At 45.2% G+C, this 17,445-nt stretch overlaps 1 protein-coding gene across 2 annotated transcripts in view; it reads left to right on the forward strand.

The window, feature by feature from the left end:
• ssbp1 (single-stranded DNA binding protein 1) overlaps nucleotides 1-17,445 on the forward strand; it is a 53,825-nt gene that overhangs the window by 9,063 nt on the left and 27,317 nt on the right. For both annotated transcript variants that reach the window (XM_080201807.1, XM_080201808.1), the window contains exons 2-4: nucleotides 5,584-5,628; nucleotides 13,610-13,670; nucleotides 15,376-15,516. In XM_080201807.1, the coding sequence (XP_080057933.1) occupies nucleotides 5,605-5,628; nucleotides 13,610-13,670; nucleotides 15,376-15,516 (226 nt within the window). In that variant the 5' untranslated portion in view covers nucleotides 5,584-5,604. The remainder of the gene's footprint in view (nucleotides 1-5,583; nucleotides 5,629-13,609; nucleotides 13,671-15,375; nucleotides 15,517-17,445) is intronic.

Here is a 17,445-nt window from a genome sequence, read left to right on the forward strand (position 1 = left end):
CACAATCAGCCAGGGCATTACCCTTAGTGACCAATGACGAGTCCAATGTGTGGCTGCACACTTAATAACAGCCAGTATTGTGGGGAGAAGGATAGCCTGCAGTAGGTTCTGAACAAAAAGGGAATTTTGGATTGGGGAACCCGAGGAGGTAAAAAAACCTCACTGGGCCCATAACTGACCAGAATCATGGGTAACACCAATGGCGTACTGAGAATCAGTATAGATGTTAGTAGAACGGCCAGCCACCAGGACGTAAGCCTGAATCAGGGCAAACAGTTCTGCTTTTTGGGCTGAAATCATGGAGTGGGGGGGGCGCGAGGCGAGGTGTGCAGGGGAGGTGTTCAAAGGATGCTGATTCTAAAACCTTTGTAGTGTTTGCTACGGCGTAGCCTGTAAGGGGCTTCCCTCCTGGGGAAATAGATGAGCTTCCGCCAACATAAAAGGTGTGGCCCGGTGAGGGCAAAAGGACATCACTCAGGTTGGGGCAAGGGGACGTCAGAAAATGGTTCCTGAGGAGGTAATCATGCGATGGATTGGGGAGCTCTTCTGGTGGGGCAGTCAGAAATGTAGCTGGATTGATTGTGGAGTAAAAGGAAAACATCAGGAGTGGGTTGTTGAGGAGGGCTACCTCATATTGACTTAATCATGCCTGCATGAGATGTTGAGTTTGATGGGAGGTGAGGAGAGCGACGACTGCATGTGAGGTAAAGATGGTGAGTGGCTGGTGAAGAGTAATATTAGCAGCCGCAGTTACCAGTGAATAGATGGCAGGGAGGATCTGTGAGTATGGTGGGAGACCCATAGCAACTGGGTGGAGTATAAGCAATGGATTGTCGGCAGTCACCAGGGGTTTGTGTGAAGACTCCCATGGCACAGCCTTTAATGCTCACATATAATTGAAAAGGCCGATTGTAGAGCAGGTGCCCTAGGGCAGGAGCAAATGCCAGGGATTCCTTAAGGTTCCTGAAGGCGTGTAATGCAGGAGGGAGAGGAGCGAGAAAGTTTTCGCCGCCTTAGAGGAGGCAAAAGCGGTTAGCAGCTTGGTAAAGAAAGTAACATTAGGGAGGCATTGCCAACAATAATTTGCCAGTCCTAAAAAGGCTCTCGTGTTTGAGGAATGTGAGAAGTGGTGTTGTCAGGATTGGGTAAATTCCTCCAGGTGTCAGGGAATGCTATGAAGCACTAAGGAGTTTGCCAAGGAATTGGATCTGTTGCTGAGTGTGTTTCACCTTTTGTAGCTGGGACCACAGCCCCAGAAATGGAGAACGTTAAGAAGCTGATTAGTATCCGCAACATTGGCAGATTCTGAGGGATTGGCCAGGAGAAGATCATCGACGTACTGGATGACTGTGGACCCATCCATTAACTTGATATTCTGTAATCACCAGTGCAATATTTGTGAGAAGAGGGCCGGGGAATGGACAAAACCTTTGGATAGTCTGGTCCAGATGTATTGTTGCCCTTGAAATGTAAACGGAAATAAATATTGGGATTCTTGTGCTAAGGGGATAGCAAAGAAAGCATGTTGACGGTCCATAGAGTAAAAACACGGGAGTCTGGGGGGATGTGACTGAGGATGGTGGCGGGATTGGGGACGATAGGATGTAAGGGTTTCACGATCTTGCTAATTTGACGGTGGTCCTTCATTTTGACCAGGCTTTGGAACCGGGAGAATGGGGGTATTACACAGGGATTGACACGGCACCAAGATGCCTTGTTGCACAAAGGAAAGGATAAGGGAGCTGGCACCTTCCTTGGCCTCAGGTTTCAAGGCATACTGGGGAGTGGAAGGAAGTTGGGTGCATGGATCTATCTGATTTACCACAGGAGAAACACTGGTGAGGCCAACCTCATGTTTGGATGCAGACCATAGAGTGGAAGGGGGCTCAAGTGAAGGTTTTGAGAGTGGGCAGTGATGTTGTAATGGCCCATGGACTGTGAAAGCATCCTTGAAAAACTTTAAGAGACGGTCTGTTAATTGCTGAGATGGTCCTTTGATGGAAGGGTCCGCCTGAGTAAAGAGGCGGTGGGTGAGAAAACCAAGAGATTTGGCTCGGAAGCCTGGGTTAACAGTTAGGGTAATATGTGGTAACACCAATCCTGACTGATGCCACAATGGGGCCAAACTTGGACTAGGAAGGCAGTGCCTTCTTTACTTTCAATAAAACCCATAACTGAAATAGGTATACATGAGTCAATATAAGGAGCAGAGATGGTGGCAAGTTCTGTGGAGTTGCTGGTGGGATCATAACAGAGGGTGACGTGAGGGGTAGGGATCTGCAAAGGAGGTGAAAAATCCTGGGATGATGGGTTTACTGCCCACCACTGTGGTGGGTGAAAGAGCAGAAACTGACGTCCTATAGTGTGTGACTGCAGGCTGATACCATCGTCTAGGCAAACAATTTCAACCTGTAAGGGACAGAGCAGATCCTGACCCACTAGGTTGATTCCCAACCCGGAGTCTGCGCAATAAAGAGGTCGCAGGTGCGATCCCCAAAATCTATAGTCAGGCATTCAGTGAGGGGATAGGCAAGCTCCTGTCCACAAAAGCCATTTGGAGTAACTAAAAACTTAGAAAGGGAAAACCCATGTTCCTCAATAAAGGAGGCATCCTTGGTAGAGGTGGTGGCACCTATATCTATCATAAAAGGGATGGAGCAGCCTTAGACTATTAGTTCCCCCCTCTGTTATGATCCCACCAGCAGTACAGCACAGGAACCGGTCCTTCAGCCCATGATGTTGTGCTGAACGACGCCAAATTAGACTAATCTCTTCTGCCTGCCCTTGGTCCATATCACTTTATTCCTTGCAAGTTCATGTTCTTTTCTAAAAGCCTCTTAAACGCCCCTATCGTATCTGCCTGCATCACCACCCCTGGCAGTGTGTTCCAGACACCTACCACTCTTTTTGTGTTTTTAAAAAAAAAGCTGTCACATCTCCTTTCGAACTTCCCCTCTCACCTTAAGTGCCCTAGTTTCAGACATTTCAGCTCTGGGAAAAAGATTGTGACTGTCAATCCTATCTATGCGTCTTATAATTCTTTAGACTTATATCGGATTTCCCTTCAGCCCCTACTGCTCTCGAGAAAACAACCCTACCTTATTCACCTCTCCTTATAGCTCATACCCTCTAATCCAGGCAACATCCTGGTAAACCTTTCCTGTAATGTGGCAACCAGAATTGAATATAATAAGTGAGGCCTAACCAAAGTTTTACGAAGCTGCAACATGAAATCCTGACTCTTGTACTCAATGCTTCAATAAAGGCAAGCTTACCATACGCCCTCTTTACCACCCTAACCACAGGGTCCTGGATGTCTCTGAGCGGGTAGAAAGCATCCTAAAAGGGGAGGGTGATCAGACAATGCTTGCTTCCTTGCTTCAATGCAAGGAGCGTAACAGGCAAGGCAGATGAACTTAGAGCCTTAATGCATGCGTGGAACTTGGATGTGGTTGCAGTGACAGAGACTTGGTTACAAGAAGGACAGGACTGGCAGCTGAATATTCTGGGATATAAGTGTTTTAGGTGAGACAGAGGAGGGACTAGAAGAAGTGGGGTTGTAGGGAGCATATTACAGTGGTACAGAGGGTGAACGATTTGGAAGGATCATTAATGAAACACTGTGGATAGAGCTGAAACAGGAAGGGCACAATCACTGTGCTGGGGGTATACTACAGGCTCCCAACAGCCCACGGGAAGTTGAGGAACAGATATGTAAGGAGATTCTGGACGGATGTAGAAAAAATACGGTTGTTGTAGTGGGAGACTTTAATTTCCCTCATATAGACTGGAAATCTCTTATGGCTGGGGGTCCAGACAGGAGGAATTTGTAAAATGTGTCCAGGAAGGTTCTTTGGAACAATATGTTGATAGTCCAACTAGAGAGGGGGCTATACTGAACCTAGTACTGGGAAATGAGCCCGGTCAGGTCATCAAAGTTTCAGTGGGGGAACATGTGGTGAACAGTGACCACAATTCTGTAAACTTTCAGATAGTCATGGAAAAGGATGAGTTGTTGTCCTATGGGTAAGGTGCTCAATTGGGGGAAGGCTAACCATGGCCGGATTAGGCAGGACTTAGTGGCTGTTGATTGGGAGAGGCTGTTTGAGGGTAAATCCACATCTAGCATGTGGGATCTTTTTAAGGAGCAGTTGATAGGAGTGTAGGACAGGGATGTGCCCGTAAAAAGGAAGGACAGGAAAGGTAGGATTCGAGAGCCGTGGATAACCAAAGAAACTGTGGGCCTATTCAAAAAGAAAAAAGAGGCATACATAAGGTCCAGGCAGCTAAAAACAGATGGAGCACTGGAGGAATACAGAGAAAATAGGAAAGAACTCAAGCAGGGAGTCAGAAGGGAAAAAAGGGGTCATGAAATGTCCTTGGCACACAGGATTAAGGAGAATCCCAAGGCATTTTATATGTACGTTAGGAACAAGAGGGTTGTCAGAGAAAGAGTCGGACCTCTCAAGAACAAAGGAGGGGAATTATGCTTAGAACCCTTGGAAGTAGGTGAGATCCGAAATGAATACTTTGTATCAGTATTCACAAAGGAGAGGGAAACATTGAATGGTAGTGTCTCAGAGGGATGTGTAGACCTGTTCAAACAAATCACAATTACAAGGGAGGAAGTGTTAGGTGTTTTAGGAAGCATCGAGGTAGACAAATCCCCAGGGCCAGATGGCATCTGTCCTAGATTACTGAGAGAGACAAGAGATGAAATTACTGGGCCTCCAGCAGAAATCTTTGTTTCGTCATTGGACACAGGTGAGGTCCCAAAGGATTGGAGGATGGCAAATGTGGTCCCATTATTTAAGAAGGGTAGCAAGGATAACCCGGGTAATTGTAGGCCAGTGAGCTTGACGTCCATGGTGGGGAAATACATTGTCTGTACCTTTTTAAGACTTGATTAGCTGTAAAGACTCACATTCCAATCATTATTCATGTAAATTGAGTTTGTGTCTTTATAAGTCCTGTTTGTGATCAGAACTCTCACCCGCCTGATGAAGGAACAACCAGTTCCAAAAACTAGTGGCGTTTGCTACAAATAAACCAGAGTGCCCTTATATCCTTTCTAAACTGTGGTGACCAGAGCTGGACTCAGTGCTCCAGTTGTGGTTCATCCATAGCTTTATAAAGATTCAGAGTTTAGCTACAAGATGATGTTCTCTTCAGCGTGAAGGAATTAGGGGAGATTTGATTCGGGTGTCCAAGATGATAATAACTTACAATAAGGCAGGTGGAGAAAAACTGTTTCCATTGGCTGATGATACAAGGACAGGGACTCAGAAGGATTTGGACAAGAAATGCAGGGGGATGTGAGGAAGAACCCTTTTTAATGCAGCAAGTGGTGATAACCTGGAACTCACTGCCCATGAGTGTATGGAAGCAGAAATACTCATTGATTGCGAAAAGAAATTAGATGGACATTTGAAGGGGATCAACAGGGATCAGTAGGGGAGTAAACTGGATTGGTCAACAGAATGCTGGTATGGACTATATTACCTTGTTCTGTGCTGTGTGTGTGTTCTGCCTGTAACTCTGTGTGTAGTTTGTTAACAGCTTTTTTTTCCAATTCCTTCTCAGGAACGAACTGTGCACCAAACGATGTTGCAAAGGTCAATCTTCCAAGTGAGTTTACTGTTCAATCAATTTGTTCAGGATGACAATTTTATCCTGGACTTGCCAGTCTGCTTATTTGTGTGTGTCTTGACCTAATAGAACAGAATCATAGAATCCTACAGTGCAGAGGAGGCTGTTCGGCCCATCGAGTCTGTACAGACCACAATTCCACCCAGGCCCTATTCCCATTACCCCATGCATTTACCCTAGCTAGTCTCCTTGACACTAAGGGGCAATTTAGCATGGCCAATCCACCTAACCCACACATCTTTGGACTATGGGAGGAAACCCATGCAGACACAGGGAGAATGTGCAAACTCCACACAGACAGTGATCCAAGCTAGGAATCAAACCCAAGTCCCTGGAGCTGTGAGGCAACAGCGCTAACCGCTGTGTATTATACAGACATTTTGAGTCTCGACCAATCTATCAAATGACATAATAGAGATGGTGGATAAGGATAATGCATTTAGTGCTGTAGGTTGATTTTCAAAAAGTGCTTGATGAAGTGCCTCATAAATCAACTTGCAGCAAAAGATGAAGCCCCAGGCTTGCAAGGGGAGGGTTGTGGGAATAATGTTTGCATCACACAAGTGTCAGGAGTCAAGAATAGTACTGAACAATGTGCCATCTTCAGCGAATATCCTCACTTCTGACCTTATGTGAAAGGAAAGTCACTGATGAGGAAGCTGAAGATTGGGCCTAGGGCACTACCCTAAGGAGCTCCTGTAGTGATGTCCTGGAGCTGAGATAATTGACCTGCAACCACCACAGCCATTTTCCTTTGTGCCAGGTATGACTCCAGTTAGTGGAGGATTTTCCCCTGCTTCTCATTGAGTCCAGTTTTGTTCGGGCATCCCGATGCCACACTTATTCAAATTCTGCCTTAATGTCAAGCTCTCAACTCTGGAGTTCAGCTCCTTTGTCTATGTTGAATCAAGGCTGTCATGAGGTCAGGAGCTGAGTGACCCTAACAGAGTGTTAATGAACAGTTTGGTCATAGAAACCTGACAGGCCGTTTAGCCCATCGAGTCTACACCAACTCTCCAACAAACAATCCACCCCACCCCCGTAACCCTACATATTTACGTCAATAATCCGCCCTCTAACCTACATACCATTGGACACTGAGGGTCAATTTTAACATAGCCAATCAACCTAACCTGAACATCTTTGGACTGTGGGAGGAAACTTGAACACCCGGAGTAAACCCACGCAGACAAGGGGAAAACGTACAAACTCCACGCAGACAGTCACTCAAGGTCAGAATTGAACCCAGGTTCCTGGCACTCTGAGGCAGAAGTGCTAACCACTGTGTCACCATGCCACCCATGCTGAGTAAGTGCCACTTGATAGCGCCGCTGATGACCCCTTCCATCACTTTATTGATAGTTGAAAGTTGACTGATGAGGCATTAATTGGCCTGATTGGATTTGTCCTGTAACTTGAGTACAGGACATACCTGGGCAATTTTCCATTGCCAGATAGATGCCAATGTTATGGCTGTACTAGAACAGCTTGACTAGGGGTGTGGCAAGTTCTGGAGCACAAGTCTATTGCCGGAATATTGCCAGGGCCCATAGCCTTTGCAATGTCCAGTGTCTTTAGCTGTTTCTTGATGTCACATGGAGTGAATCGAATTGACTGAGGACTGGCCTCTGTGATGTTGGGCACTTCTGGACGAGGCTAAGATGTATCATCCACTTGGCACTTCAGACAGAAGATTGTTGTGAATGCCTTCCCTTTTCCACTGATGTGCCAGGCTGCTCCATCATTGAGGATAGGGATATCTAAGGAGCCTCCTTTTTGAGTGAGTTCTCGATTTTCCATCACCATTCATGTCTGGATGTAGTAGCACTGCAAAGCTGAGATCTGTCTATCACTTGCTGCTTCTGTTTGACACGCAATTACCTGTGTTGTAACTTCATCAGGTTGACACCTGGTGTTGCTCCTGGCATGCTATTCTGCACTCTTCATTGAAGCAGAGTCAGTTTCCTGGCTTAAGGGGATTGGAAAAGCATTTAAGGAAACAGACATTTTCTACAGGAAACAGTTAGGCAAATGCGCCTAGCTGAGTTGCTGTTGCAGACAGCCCGCTTCAACATGATGGGAAGAATGGCATCCTCCTATTCTGTAACCATTCTGGGAATTCCGTATATTTGGGTAATAGTCTGTCAGTCAGATCTTTCAGATGTAGGCGTAGGAACAAGAATTAAAACTATTAAGCCTATCCCACCATTTAGTGAGATCAAAACAAATTTGTAACCTAATTCCTTTGCCGCATATACATTCTTAGCTTTGGTTAACAACATCAGTCTCCATTTTAAAATTAACAACTGATCAAACATCAGTTGACGTTTATGATGACAAAATTTATGTAGAGAATTGATTCTGAATTTCACTTCAAAAAATATCTTGAAAACCTTGATCAAAACACCACATAATCTTCTAAATTCCAGGAAATACAGCATTAGTTTGTTTAATTTCTGTTCTTAATTTAACTCTTGGAATCCAATTTTGTTTGGGTCTGTACCTGTAAGGCAGTCTACCTCTGTGTTAATTTGACTGGGCCTGAATCTGTTACGTTTCTAACTGAATATCAGTCTCGTCTCATAAGTCTCAACTGCTCAGTCAGACTGGATCTCAACTGGTCAGCCTTACATTTTCAATTTTCAATCTGGATCCGTCAGTCCATGTAACACTTACAACACAGAAGGAGGTCATTCAATCCATCTTGTCCATCCAAGCCTGAGGACACCCAGGTGCCCTTTCTAATCCCACCTTCCGACCCCTGGCCCATTGCCCTGTAGCTTATAGTATTTAAGGTGCAGATCCAGGTACTGAGCACCACAGTTTTAAGATTATGGACAGCTTTGACCACAAGCTGGACATTAACTGCCACGTAATGCAGTGAATTTCATGGGGGTCTTTTACACACACCTCAGTCGGCAGACATGGTTTTAACAACAGCACTTCCAAAAGTGTAGCACTCTTCCAGCACTGCACTGTGAGCCACGGTTAGCCATGCGAGGTTCTAGAGTAGGACTTGAACCCATGACTTTCTGACTGCATGACAATGCACTCCCTACTGAACCATGTTCTTACCTGGCAAAGACATTTGGTCTATCAATATCCCACACGTGTTCCATTGTTTAAAAGGGGTTCGAAGGAAGTGCCAAACAATTATAAGTTAGTTAGTGTTTGGCAAATTTGTAGATTCAACCCTGAGAGATAGGATTAACTGTTATGTTGAAAGGCATGGACTTGTCACAGATGGTCCGCATAGATTTGTTAAAGGAAGGTCTGGCGTTACAAACTTGATTGAATTCTTTGAGGAACTGACAAGAAGGGTTGAAGAAGGCAGTGCAGTGGATGTTGTGTACATGAATTTTAGCAAGACGTTTGACAAGGTTTCACAGACCACGTAGTTTAGTTGGAGCAGTAGCTGAACACACTCTGGAGCAAAAAGGAAGTAGAAGAGTATGATAGTCACTAGCTTCAGGGAGGTGGTCACACCATAGGTCCAGACAAGTAGATGGGTAACTGCCAGGAGATGCAGGCAGGTAAGGCAGGAGTCTTCTGTGGCTATTCTAACCAGGTCAGTCTGTGCATTTATTCAGGACTGGACCGGGTCAGTCTGTACGTTTGTTCAGGATTGGACAGGGTCAGTCTGTGCGTTTGTTTCTGATTTGGACCGGTCTGTCTGATTGCCAGAGACAGTCGTGTGCTAATGGAGGAAGCTTCTCATTTATTTTCTGACAGTCAGATCCTGCCCAGTTCTGAAAGAAGCATTGTCTCTGTCTCTCTGCAGAAGTTCCCTGAGAACTCTAGAACTGACAACTTGAATACAAGCACGTAAGCCTGTGTTTGCTAACTCACTTTGAAGAGGGGTTTTAAATCTGCTAAGAGCAATATTGCTTGAATTGGAATTTATTTGTTATATTTCATTTGTTATATTGTTAAATAAAGTTTTTTTTCATGAAACAAGGCATGGATTGATTTGGGATAGCGTGGCTTTGGAGGGAGTTCATGCCCAACAGATTTGATAGAATTTTTTGAACAAGTGATCAAGTGTATGGATGAGGGAAGTGCAGTTGATATTGTTTATATGGCTCTTGGCAAATCCTTTGACAAGGTCCCACATGGAAGACTGATTGAGAAAGTTGAGGTGCATGGAATTCAAAGAAACTTGGTGAGATGGATCCAAAACTGGCTTAGTAATAGGATATAAAGAGTGGGGTTGAAGGCTGTTTGAGTGACTGGAGGATGGTCTCCAGTGGCATACCGCAAGGTTCTGTACAGGGCCTCTGACAATTTGTTATATAAATTAGACAGATGAAAATGTGGGGGGAATGATAGTTTGCAGGTGACACCAGGATTGGTAGCGTGGTTAATAATGAAGAAGAAGGTTACGGGAAATAGGTTGATCAGATGGGCAGGCAGTGGCAGATGGTATTTAACCCTGATAAATGTGAGGTGATGCACATTGGAAGAAGAAATAAGACAAGGGAGTATTTAATGAATGGTAAGACACCAGGACGCTCAGAGGAACAGGTGGATCTTGGTGTACTTATTCACATATCCCTAACGTCACCAGAGAGGTGAATAAGGTACTTAAAAATGCATATGGGACACTTGCTTTTATCAGTTGTGACATAGAGTTTATGCAAAGAAGTTACGTTGGAGCTGTGCAGAATGTTGGTTAGACCACAGCTGGAGTACAGTGTGCAGTTCTGGTCACCTCACTATAGGAAGAATACAGAGAAGAATCACTAGAATGTTGCTTGGAATAGAGCATTGGAGCTATAAAGAGAGACTGGGTAGGCTTTAGAACAGATAAGGATGAGGGGGGGAATTGAAGTATATGGGCAGGGGAATAAGAAGCAGCTGTTCCCCTTGGTTGAGGGATCAGTCACAAGGTGGAATAGTTTTAGGGTGAGGGGCAGGAGATCCAGAGGGGATTTGAGAAAACAAAATTCATCCAGAGGGTGGTGGGAATCTGAAATGTGCTGTCTGGGAAGATAGTGGAAGCCAGGAACCTTACAACCTTTAAAAAGTATTTGAATGAATGGTTGAAATATGGTAACATTCAAGGATATGGGGCATGTGCTGGAAAACGGGATGAGCACCGCTCTAGTGGTAATTTTTCTGTGCAGACTCAATAGGCCGAAAGGCCTTTTCAGTACTGTGTGTCACTATGATTCTATGACTAAAAGCTTCCTGGTTTGTCAGTAAAATCATGCCTGGAGTGAGATGCGATGGCACAATGGAACAGTGGTTAGCACTGCTGCCCCACAGCGTCAGACACCCGGGTTCCTTACCCAGCCTGAGTCACCTGTCTGTGTGGTGTTTGCATGTTCTTCCTGTATCTGCTCGGTTTGATCCTCCAAGATGCATCACCTCGCATTTGTCCAGATAAAACTCCATTGACATGGGAAAAAGCTTCTGACTATCTGCTCAGTCTGTGCTCCACATATAATCTTATAGACTTGTATCAGGTCTTAGCTCAATCTCTGTCGTTCCAGTGAGAACAATCCAAGTTTCTCCAACCTCTCCTCCTAGCTAATGCCCCCATAGCAGGCAAAATCCTGGTAAATCTTTTCTGCACCCTCTCCAAATCCTCCACATCCTTCTGGTAGTTTGGCGACCAAAATTGAACACTGTTCCAAGTTCGCCTAATCAAAGTTCTATAAACTTATAACATGACTGCCGATTTTTAAACTCAATGCCTCGGCCGATGAAGGTAAGCGTACTGTATACCCTCTTGACTACTTTCTCCACCTGCATTGACACTTTCAGTGACCTGTATACCTGTCCACCCAGACCCCTCTGCCTATCAATACTCCTGAGTGTTCTGCCCCATTTGTATTAGACCTTGCAAATTGCATTACTTCTTATTTGTCCGGAATAAACTCCACCTGCCATCTTTCTGCCCAAGTCTCCAACCGAGGAACCCTGAGGAACACTGCCCTCCATTCTGAAATATAACCTTCCTTTGTTACACCCTCTTCTATAACTGAGCGAGTTCTGTATCCACCATGCCAGCTCACCTCTGAACACGTGTGACTTGACCTTCTGTACCAGTCTGCCATGAAGGACCGTGTCAAAGGCTTTACTTGAAGTCCATGTAGACAGCATCTACTGTCCTAGATTCACCAATCATCTTTGTCATTTTGTCGAAAAACTTGATCAAGTTAGTGAGACACGACCTCCCCTTTAGGAAATCATGTTGCCTTTTGCTAAAACACACTTATTTCGAAGTGAGAGTAAATCCTGTCACTCAGAATCCTCTCCAATAATTTCCCAACTGTTGACGTAAGGCTCACCGGCCTATAATTACCTGGATTATCCTTGCTACCCTTAAACAAAGGCACAACGTTGGTATTTATTCTCCAGTCTTCTGGAACCTCCCCTGTAGCCAGTAAGGATTCAAAGATTCCTCTCAAGGCCCCAACAAGTTCCTCCTCTGCCTCCCTCAGTATCTTGGGGTATTTCCCATCAGGCCCTGGGGACTATCTACTTTTCAAGACCCCCAATACCACCGTCTTTTTGATCTCAATATGACCCAAATTATCTACACTTCCCCAGAGTCATCATCCACCAAGCCCTTCTCTTTGGTAAATACTGACACGAAGTACTCATTCAATAGCTCACTCATTTCCCCTGACTCCACGCGTAGATTCCCTCCCCTGTCCTTGAGTGGGTCAACTTCTCCCTCGCTATCCTTTTACTTTTTATATATGTATAAAAAGCTCTGGGATTTTCCATAATCCTTCTGGCCAATGATTTTTTGTGATCTCTTTTAGTCCTCCTGACTCCTTGCTTAAGTTTTTTTTTTAATTTCCTTGTATTCCGCACATGCTTCATGTGTTCCCAGCTTCCTAGCCTTGACAAAAACTTCCTTTTCCTTTGACTCGGCCCAGAATATCTGTTGTTATCCAAGGTTCCCAAAACTTGCCATACTTATCCTTCATCCTTATAGGAACATGCTGGTCCTGAATTCCTATCAACTGACATTTGAAAGCCTCCCACATGCCCATTGTTGATTTGTCCTCAAATATCTGCCCCCAATCTACATTGTTTAGTTTCTGCCTAATATTGTTCTCATTAGCCTTTCCCTAATTTAGCACCTTCACCTGAGGACTACATTGATCTTTATCCGTCAGTATCTTAAAGCTTACTTTTCACTGTTCAAGTCACTGTTTCCGAACTGCTCTCCTTTTGAAATGTCGACCACCTGGCCAGACTTATACCCCAGGTTCAGTATAGTCCCTTGCCGAGTTGGACTATCTACATACTGTTTGCAAGAAATCCTTCTGGACGCACCTTATAAACTCTGCCCCATCCATGCCCCGAGTACTCAGTGAGTTCCAATTAATATCAGGGAAGTTAAAATCGCCCACCACAACAACCTGTTACTTTTACATCTTGCCAAGATCTGCAACAGATCTACATATCTGTTCCTCTATCTTGGGAGGCCTGTCGTAAACCCCCAATGTTATGACTACACTCTTCCTATTCTGAAGCTATCCCCATATTGTCTCACTGAATGAGCCCTCTGACATGTCCTCCCACAGTACAACTGTGCTATTCTCCTTAACCAGTAGTGCAATTCCCCTCCCCCTTTTACATCCTCCTTTATCCCACCTGAAACATCTGTATCCTGGAACTTAAAGCTGTCAATCCTGTCCTTCTCTTTGCCAAGTCTCTTAATGGCAACAACATCATAGTTCCAAGTACTAATCCAAGCTCTTAAGTTCATTGGCCTTCTCACATTGAAACAAATGCACTGAGTCCATCAAAACCTCTTTGATCAACAACTGCACCCTGCCTGCTCTTGCTCTGAGTCTGACTGAACTTACTCTATATTCTCCTTCAGTTAATTCACCTCTGCTTTGGTTCCCACCATCCTGACAAACTAGTTTTAACTCTCCCGTATGACACCAGTAATCCTCCCGGTTCTGTAATTGTTCTGTTTACATTTCTCCAGGTGATCCATCAGCGAGTGCGACATTACGTCACTGATGCCTCCGCACTCATACTGGAAAGATGTGAGTACTCTCATTCACTGCTGTTCATCAATTTTCATTAGTTATTCATAGCCATTGGCCAACTTCCACCTGTTTGTGCGGCTGAATTCTGGATCAGGGTACGCTCATCTTCATCTCTCTCGGCCAGTTGTCTTCTGTCTCACTCACCACCCTCTATCCCTATCTTTATGTGCTCTCCACCATCTCTCTCCAACATCTTCTTTCCCTTTCACTCCACTTGCGTCCAACTTCTCTTTCTGCTCCTCTCCACCCCTTGCATTTGCTTCTGTTGTTCTCTTGCCTCTCCATTTCTTTCTCTCTCCCTCTACCGTCCTCCATCTCAGAGAGTCATGGAGATTTACAGCTTCGGCCCAACTCGTTCATGCCACACTTTCTGTTAAACACCTCGTCTTGCGCTGTCCCCCCGGCCCCCACTCCCCGCCCAGCGCGCGTGCCTCCCCCTGCACCTTTGCCTATCAATACTCTTAAGGGTTCTGCCACTCACTGTATATTTCCTATCTTTATTAGACCTTCCAAAATGCATTACCTCACATTTGTCCGGATTAAGCTCCATCTGCCATCTCTCTGCCCAAGCCTCTAACCGATCTCTATCCTGCTGTATCCTCTGATGGTCCTCATCGCTATCTGCAAATCCACCAATCTTCGTGTCATTTGTAAACTTACTCATCAAACCAATTACGTTTTCTCCCAAATCATTTATATTTATATATTACAAACAGCAAAGGTCCCAGCACTGATCCCCGAGGAACGCCATTTGTCACAGCCCTCCATTCAGAAACGCACCCTTCTACTGCTACCCTCTGTCTTCTATGACTGAGCCAGTTTCTTATCCACCTTGCTAGCTCACCTCTGATCCCATGCGACTTCACCTTCTGCACCAGTCTGCAATGAGGGATCTTGTTAGAGGTCTTACTGAAGTACACGTAGACAACATCCATTGCCCTACCCTTATCAATCATCTTTGTCACTTCCTTGAAATACTCAATCAAGTTAGTGAGACGTGACCTCCCATTCACAGAACTCTGTTACCTCTTGCTAATATATCCACTTATTTTCAAGTGGGAGTAAATCCTGTCTTGAAGAATCCTCTCCAATAATTTCCCTACCATTGACGTAAGGCTCACCGGCCTGTAATAACCTGGATTAACCTTGCTACTCTTAAGCAAAGGACCAACACTGGCTATTCTCCAATCCTCTGGGACCTCCCCTGTAGCCAGTGAGGATACAAAGATTTCCCCAGCAATTTCCTCCCTTGCCTCTCTCAGTATTTTGGCTATATCCCAACAGGCCCTGGAGACCTGCTTACCTTAATGTTTCTCAAGAACCCCAATACCACCTCCTTTTTGATCTCAACATGACTCAAACTATCTACATAACCTTTCCTAAATTCATCATCCACCAAATCCTTCGCTTTGGTGTATACAGATGCAAGTACCCATTTAATACCTTACCCATTTCCTTTGGCTCCATGCACAGATTCCCTTCCCTGTCCTTGAGTGGGCCAACCCTCTCCCTGGCTACCCTCTTGCTCTTTATATATGTATAAAAAGCACTGAGACGTTTACGTTAGACTGTGATTGGACGCTGTCATATTGGGAGGCATTCTCACTGAACTGCATGTTGAATCTTTGCCACATGTATTCAGCTGGTCATTGAGATTGCTATCAAACTGCTGAGATAATTCAATGTCTTTTTTTCTCTCCAGCCCTGAACCGGGTCCAGCTGCTTGGCCGTGTTGGGCAGGACCCTGTGATGCGACAGGTCGATGGGAAGAATCCTGTAACGATCTTCTCATTAGCAACCAATGAAATGTGGCGATCAGGAGACAGTGATACTTTTGCAACAGGTAGTGACGCCCAATGCCAAATACTTTACAATTTCCAGTTAATGTTTTCTGCTGAGAGTCTGACTGTGATTTTTTTTTGTGCTGAGGCTTGTGAGCACCTGTGGGGCAGAAATTGGCAACTCCCTCAACGTTTTAAAACGTCCTCATTAATTGAACTTGTTAACACTACACTACAAACCATACGCATTGACCAGCAATCCTAACGAGATATGGGTCAGTGTTTTAGTATAGTGGGGTTTCTCTTTGCACAATCAAAGGAATCAGCAGTGAACACATCCTGGTTTATAGTGCCCACAGCCATTACACACTCCACAAATGTTAATTGCCAGGACATGGGACTTCCATCTCTCAGCCTGATTGGCCAGCAGCTTCCTAGTCCTTGCAGTGCCAGAAGCTGCATTGATCAGGACTGGGACTGCAAGAGCTATCCAGGACCAGGCACCTTTGGGGTCTCAGGGTCGGGAAAGAAAGAGAGGCCCAGGAGGGAATGCAGAGCGAGGTGGAGTGTTGGTAGAAAGACCAGATGGTGGGAGAACTGCAAAGGCCCAATCCTTTTTGTTAAAAGGAGGCTGCTAGTGGAGATATTAGCAGCCTCCAAGGCCTGAACAGAGTCACCTTTTGGCTGATGTGAGCTGCCCTTGAACTCCTTCCAGCTGGATGGGAAACAGCCCCAAATGGTTAATAATGGCTCACTTGAGGGCCTCAGCCATGGCAGTCAGACCAGCCTAGGTCTCGCATGTCCCAGCATAAAATTTCGGACTAGACAGGAAGTTGTTGGGGAGCCATCTGAGGAATTTTGTGGCTATTCTCCACCTATAAGGGAACACAGAATTGTACCTATAGAAAAGACCATCAAAGATGTCACATAGATGGGACCTTTTTCATCACTGTAGCCTACATAAGGTTCTTGGCATCATGTGGACAGACAGCATCGCAAAGAAAAATTACGACAGAGAACTGGGTAATGTCACAGAATCATAGAATTCCGATAGTGCAGAAGGAGGCCATTTGACCCATCGAATCTGTACCAACCACAATCCCACCCAGCCCGTTTTCCTGTAACCCTGCATATTTACCCTGCTAGTCCCCTGACTACAGTCAATTTAGCATAGCCAATCACCCTAACTCGAACGTATTTGGACTATGGGAGGAAACCCACACAAATACGAGGAGAACATGCAAACTCCACGCAGACTGTGGCTCAAGTCAGGAATTGAATCTGGGTGTCTGACACTGAGACAGCACTGCTAACCACTGTGCCGCCCTTAAAATGGAGGGACTGACAAGACACAGATTTTTCCTCCCTTTTCGGCACCACAGTACTGAAAGATGTGGCCAGTCACAAAAGATCTGGTGATGTAGTTTTAAGGAGGATCTTTAAGAGCAGGGCAGCACCTCGCTAGACCAATGGAGTAGGGCTGGTGATCGAGTCTTGCTGCCTCTTCGTGTGCATGACACGAGAAGAATGAAATCTAAGTAAAATAATCAGCTTAATATATAATAGGTTCATTCAAAAGTCTGATGGCAGCAAGGAAGAAGCTGTCCTTGAGTCAGTTGGTACGTGTTCTCAGTTTTTTGTACCTTTTTCCTGATGGAAGCTGAAAGAGAGAATGTCCGGAGTGCGTGTGGTCCTTGATTATGCTGGCAGCTTTGCTGAAGCAGGGGGGAAGTGTAGACAGTCATTGGAGAGAGGGAGTCTGGGAGGTTGGTTTGCATGATGGATTGGGCTACATTCACAACACTTTGTAGTTTCTTGCAGTCTTGGTCAGAGCAGGAGCCATGACAAGCTCTGGTATTTTTCTTTCTATGGTACCTCTGTAAAAATTGGTGAAAATTGTAGCAAACATGCTGAATTTCTATGACACACTGGTGTGTGTGAATCTATGCTGATGGGAGGTGCAGGTGAACATGGTGGCGGCTCTTCATCCT

This window comes from Carcharhinus amblyrhynchos, chromosome 13, assembly GCF_965287045.1.
Source record: "Carcharhinus amblyrhynchos chromosome 13, sCarAmb.v2.hapA, whole genome shotgun sequence".
Classification (NCBI taxonomy): Eukaryota; Metazoa; Chordata; class Chondrichthyes; order Carcharhiniformes; family Carcharhinidae; genus Carcharhinus; species Carcharhinus amblyrhynchos.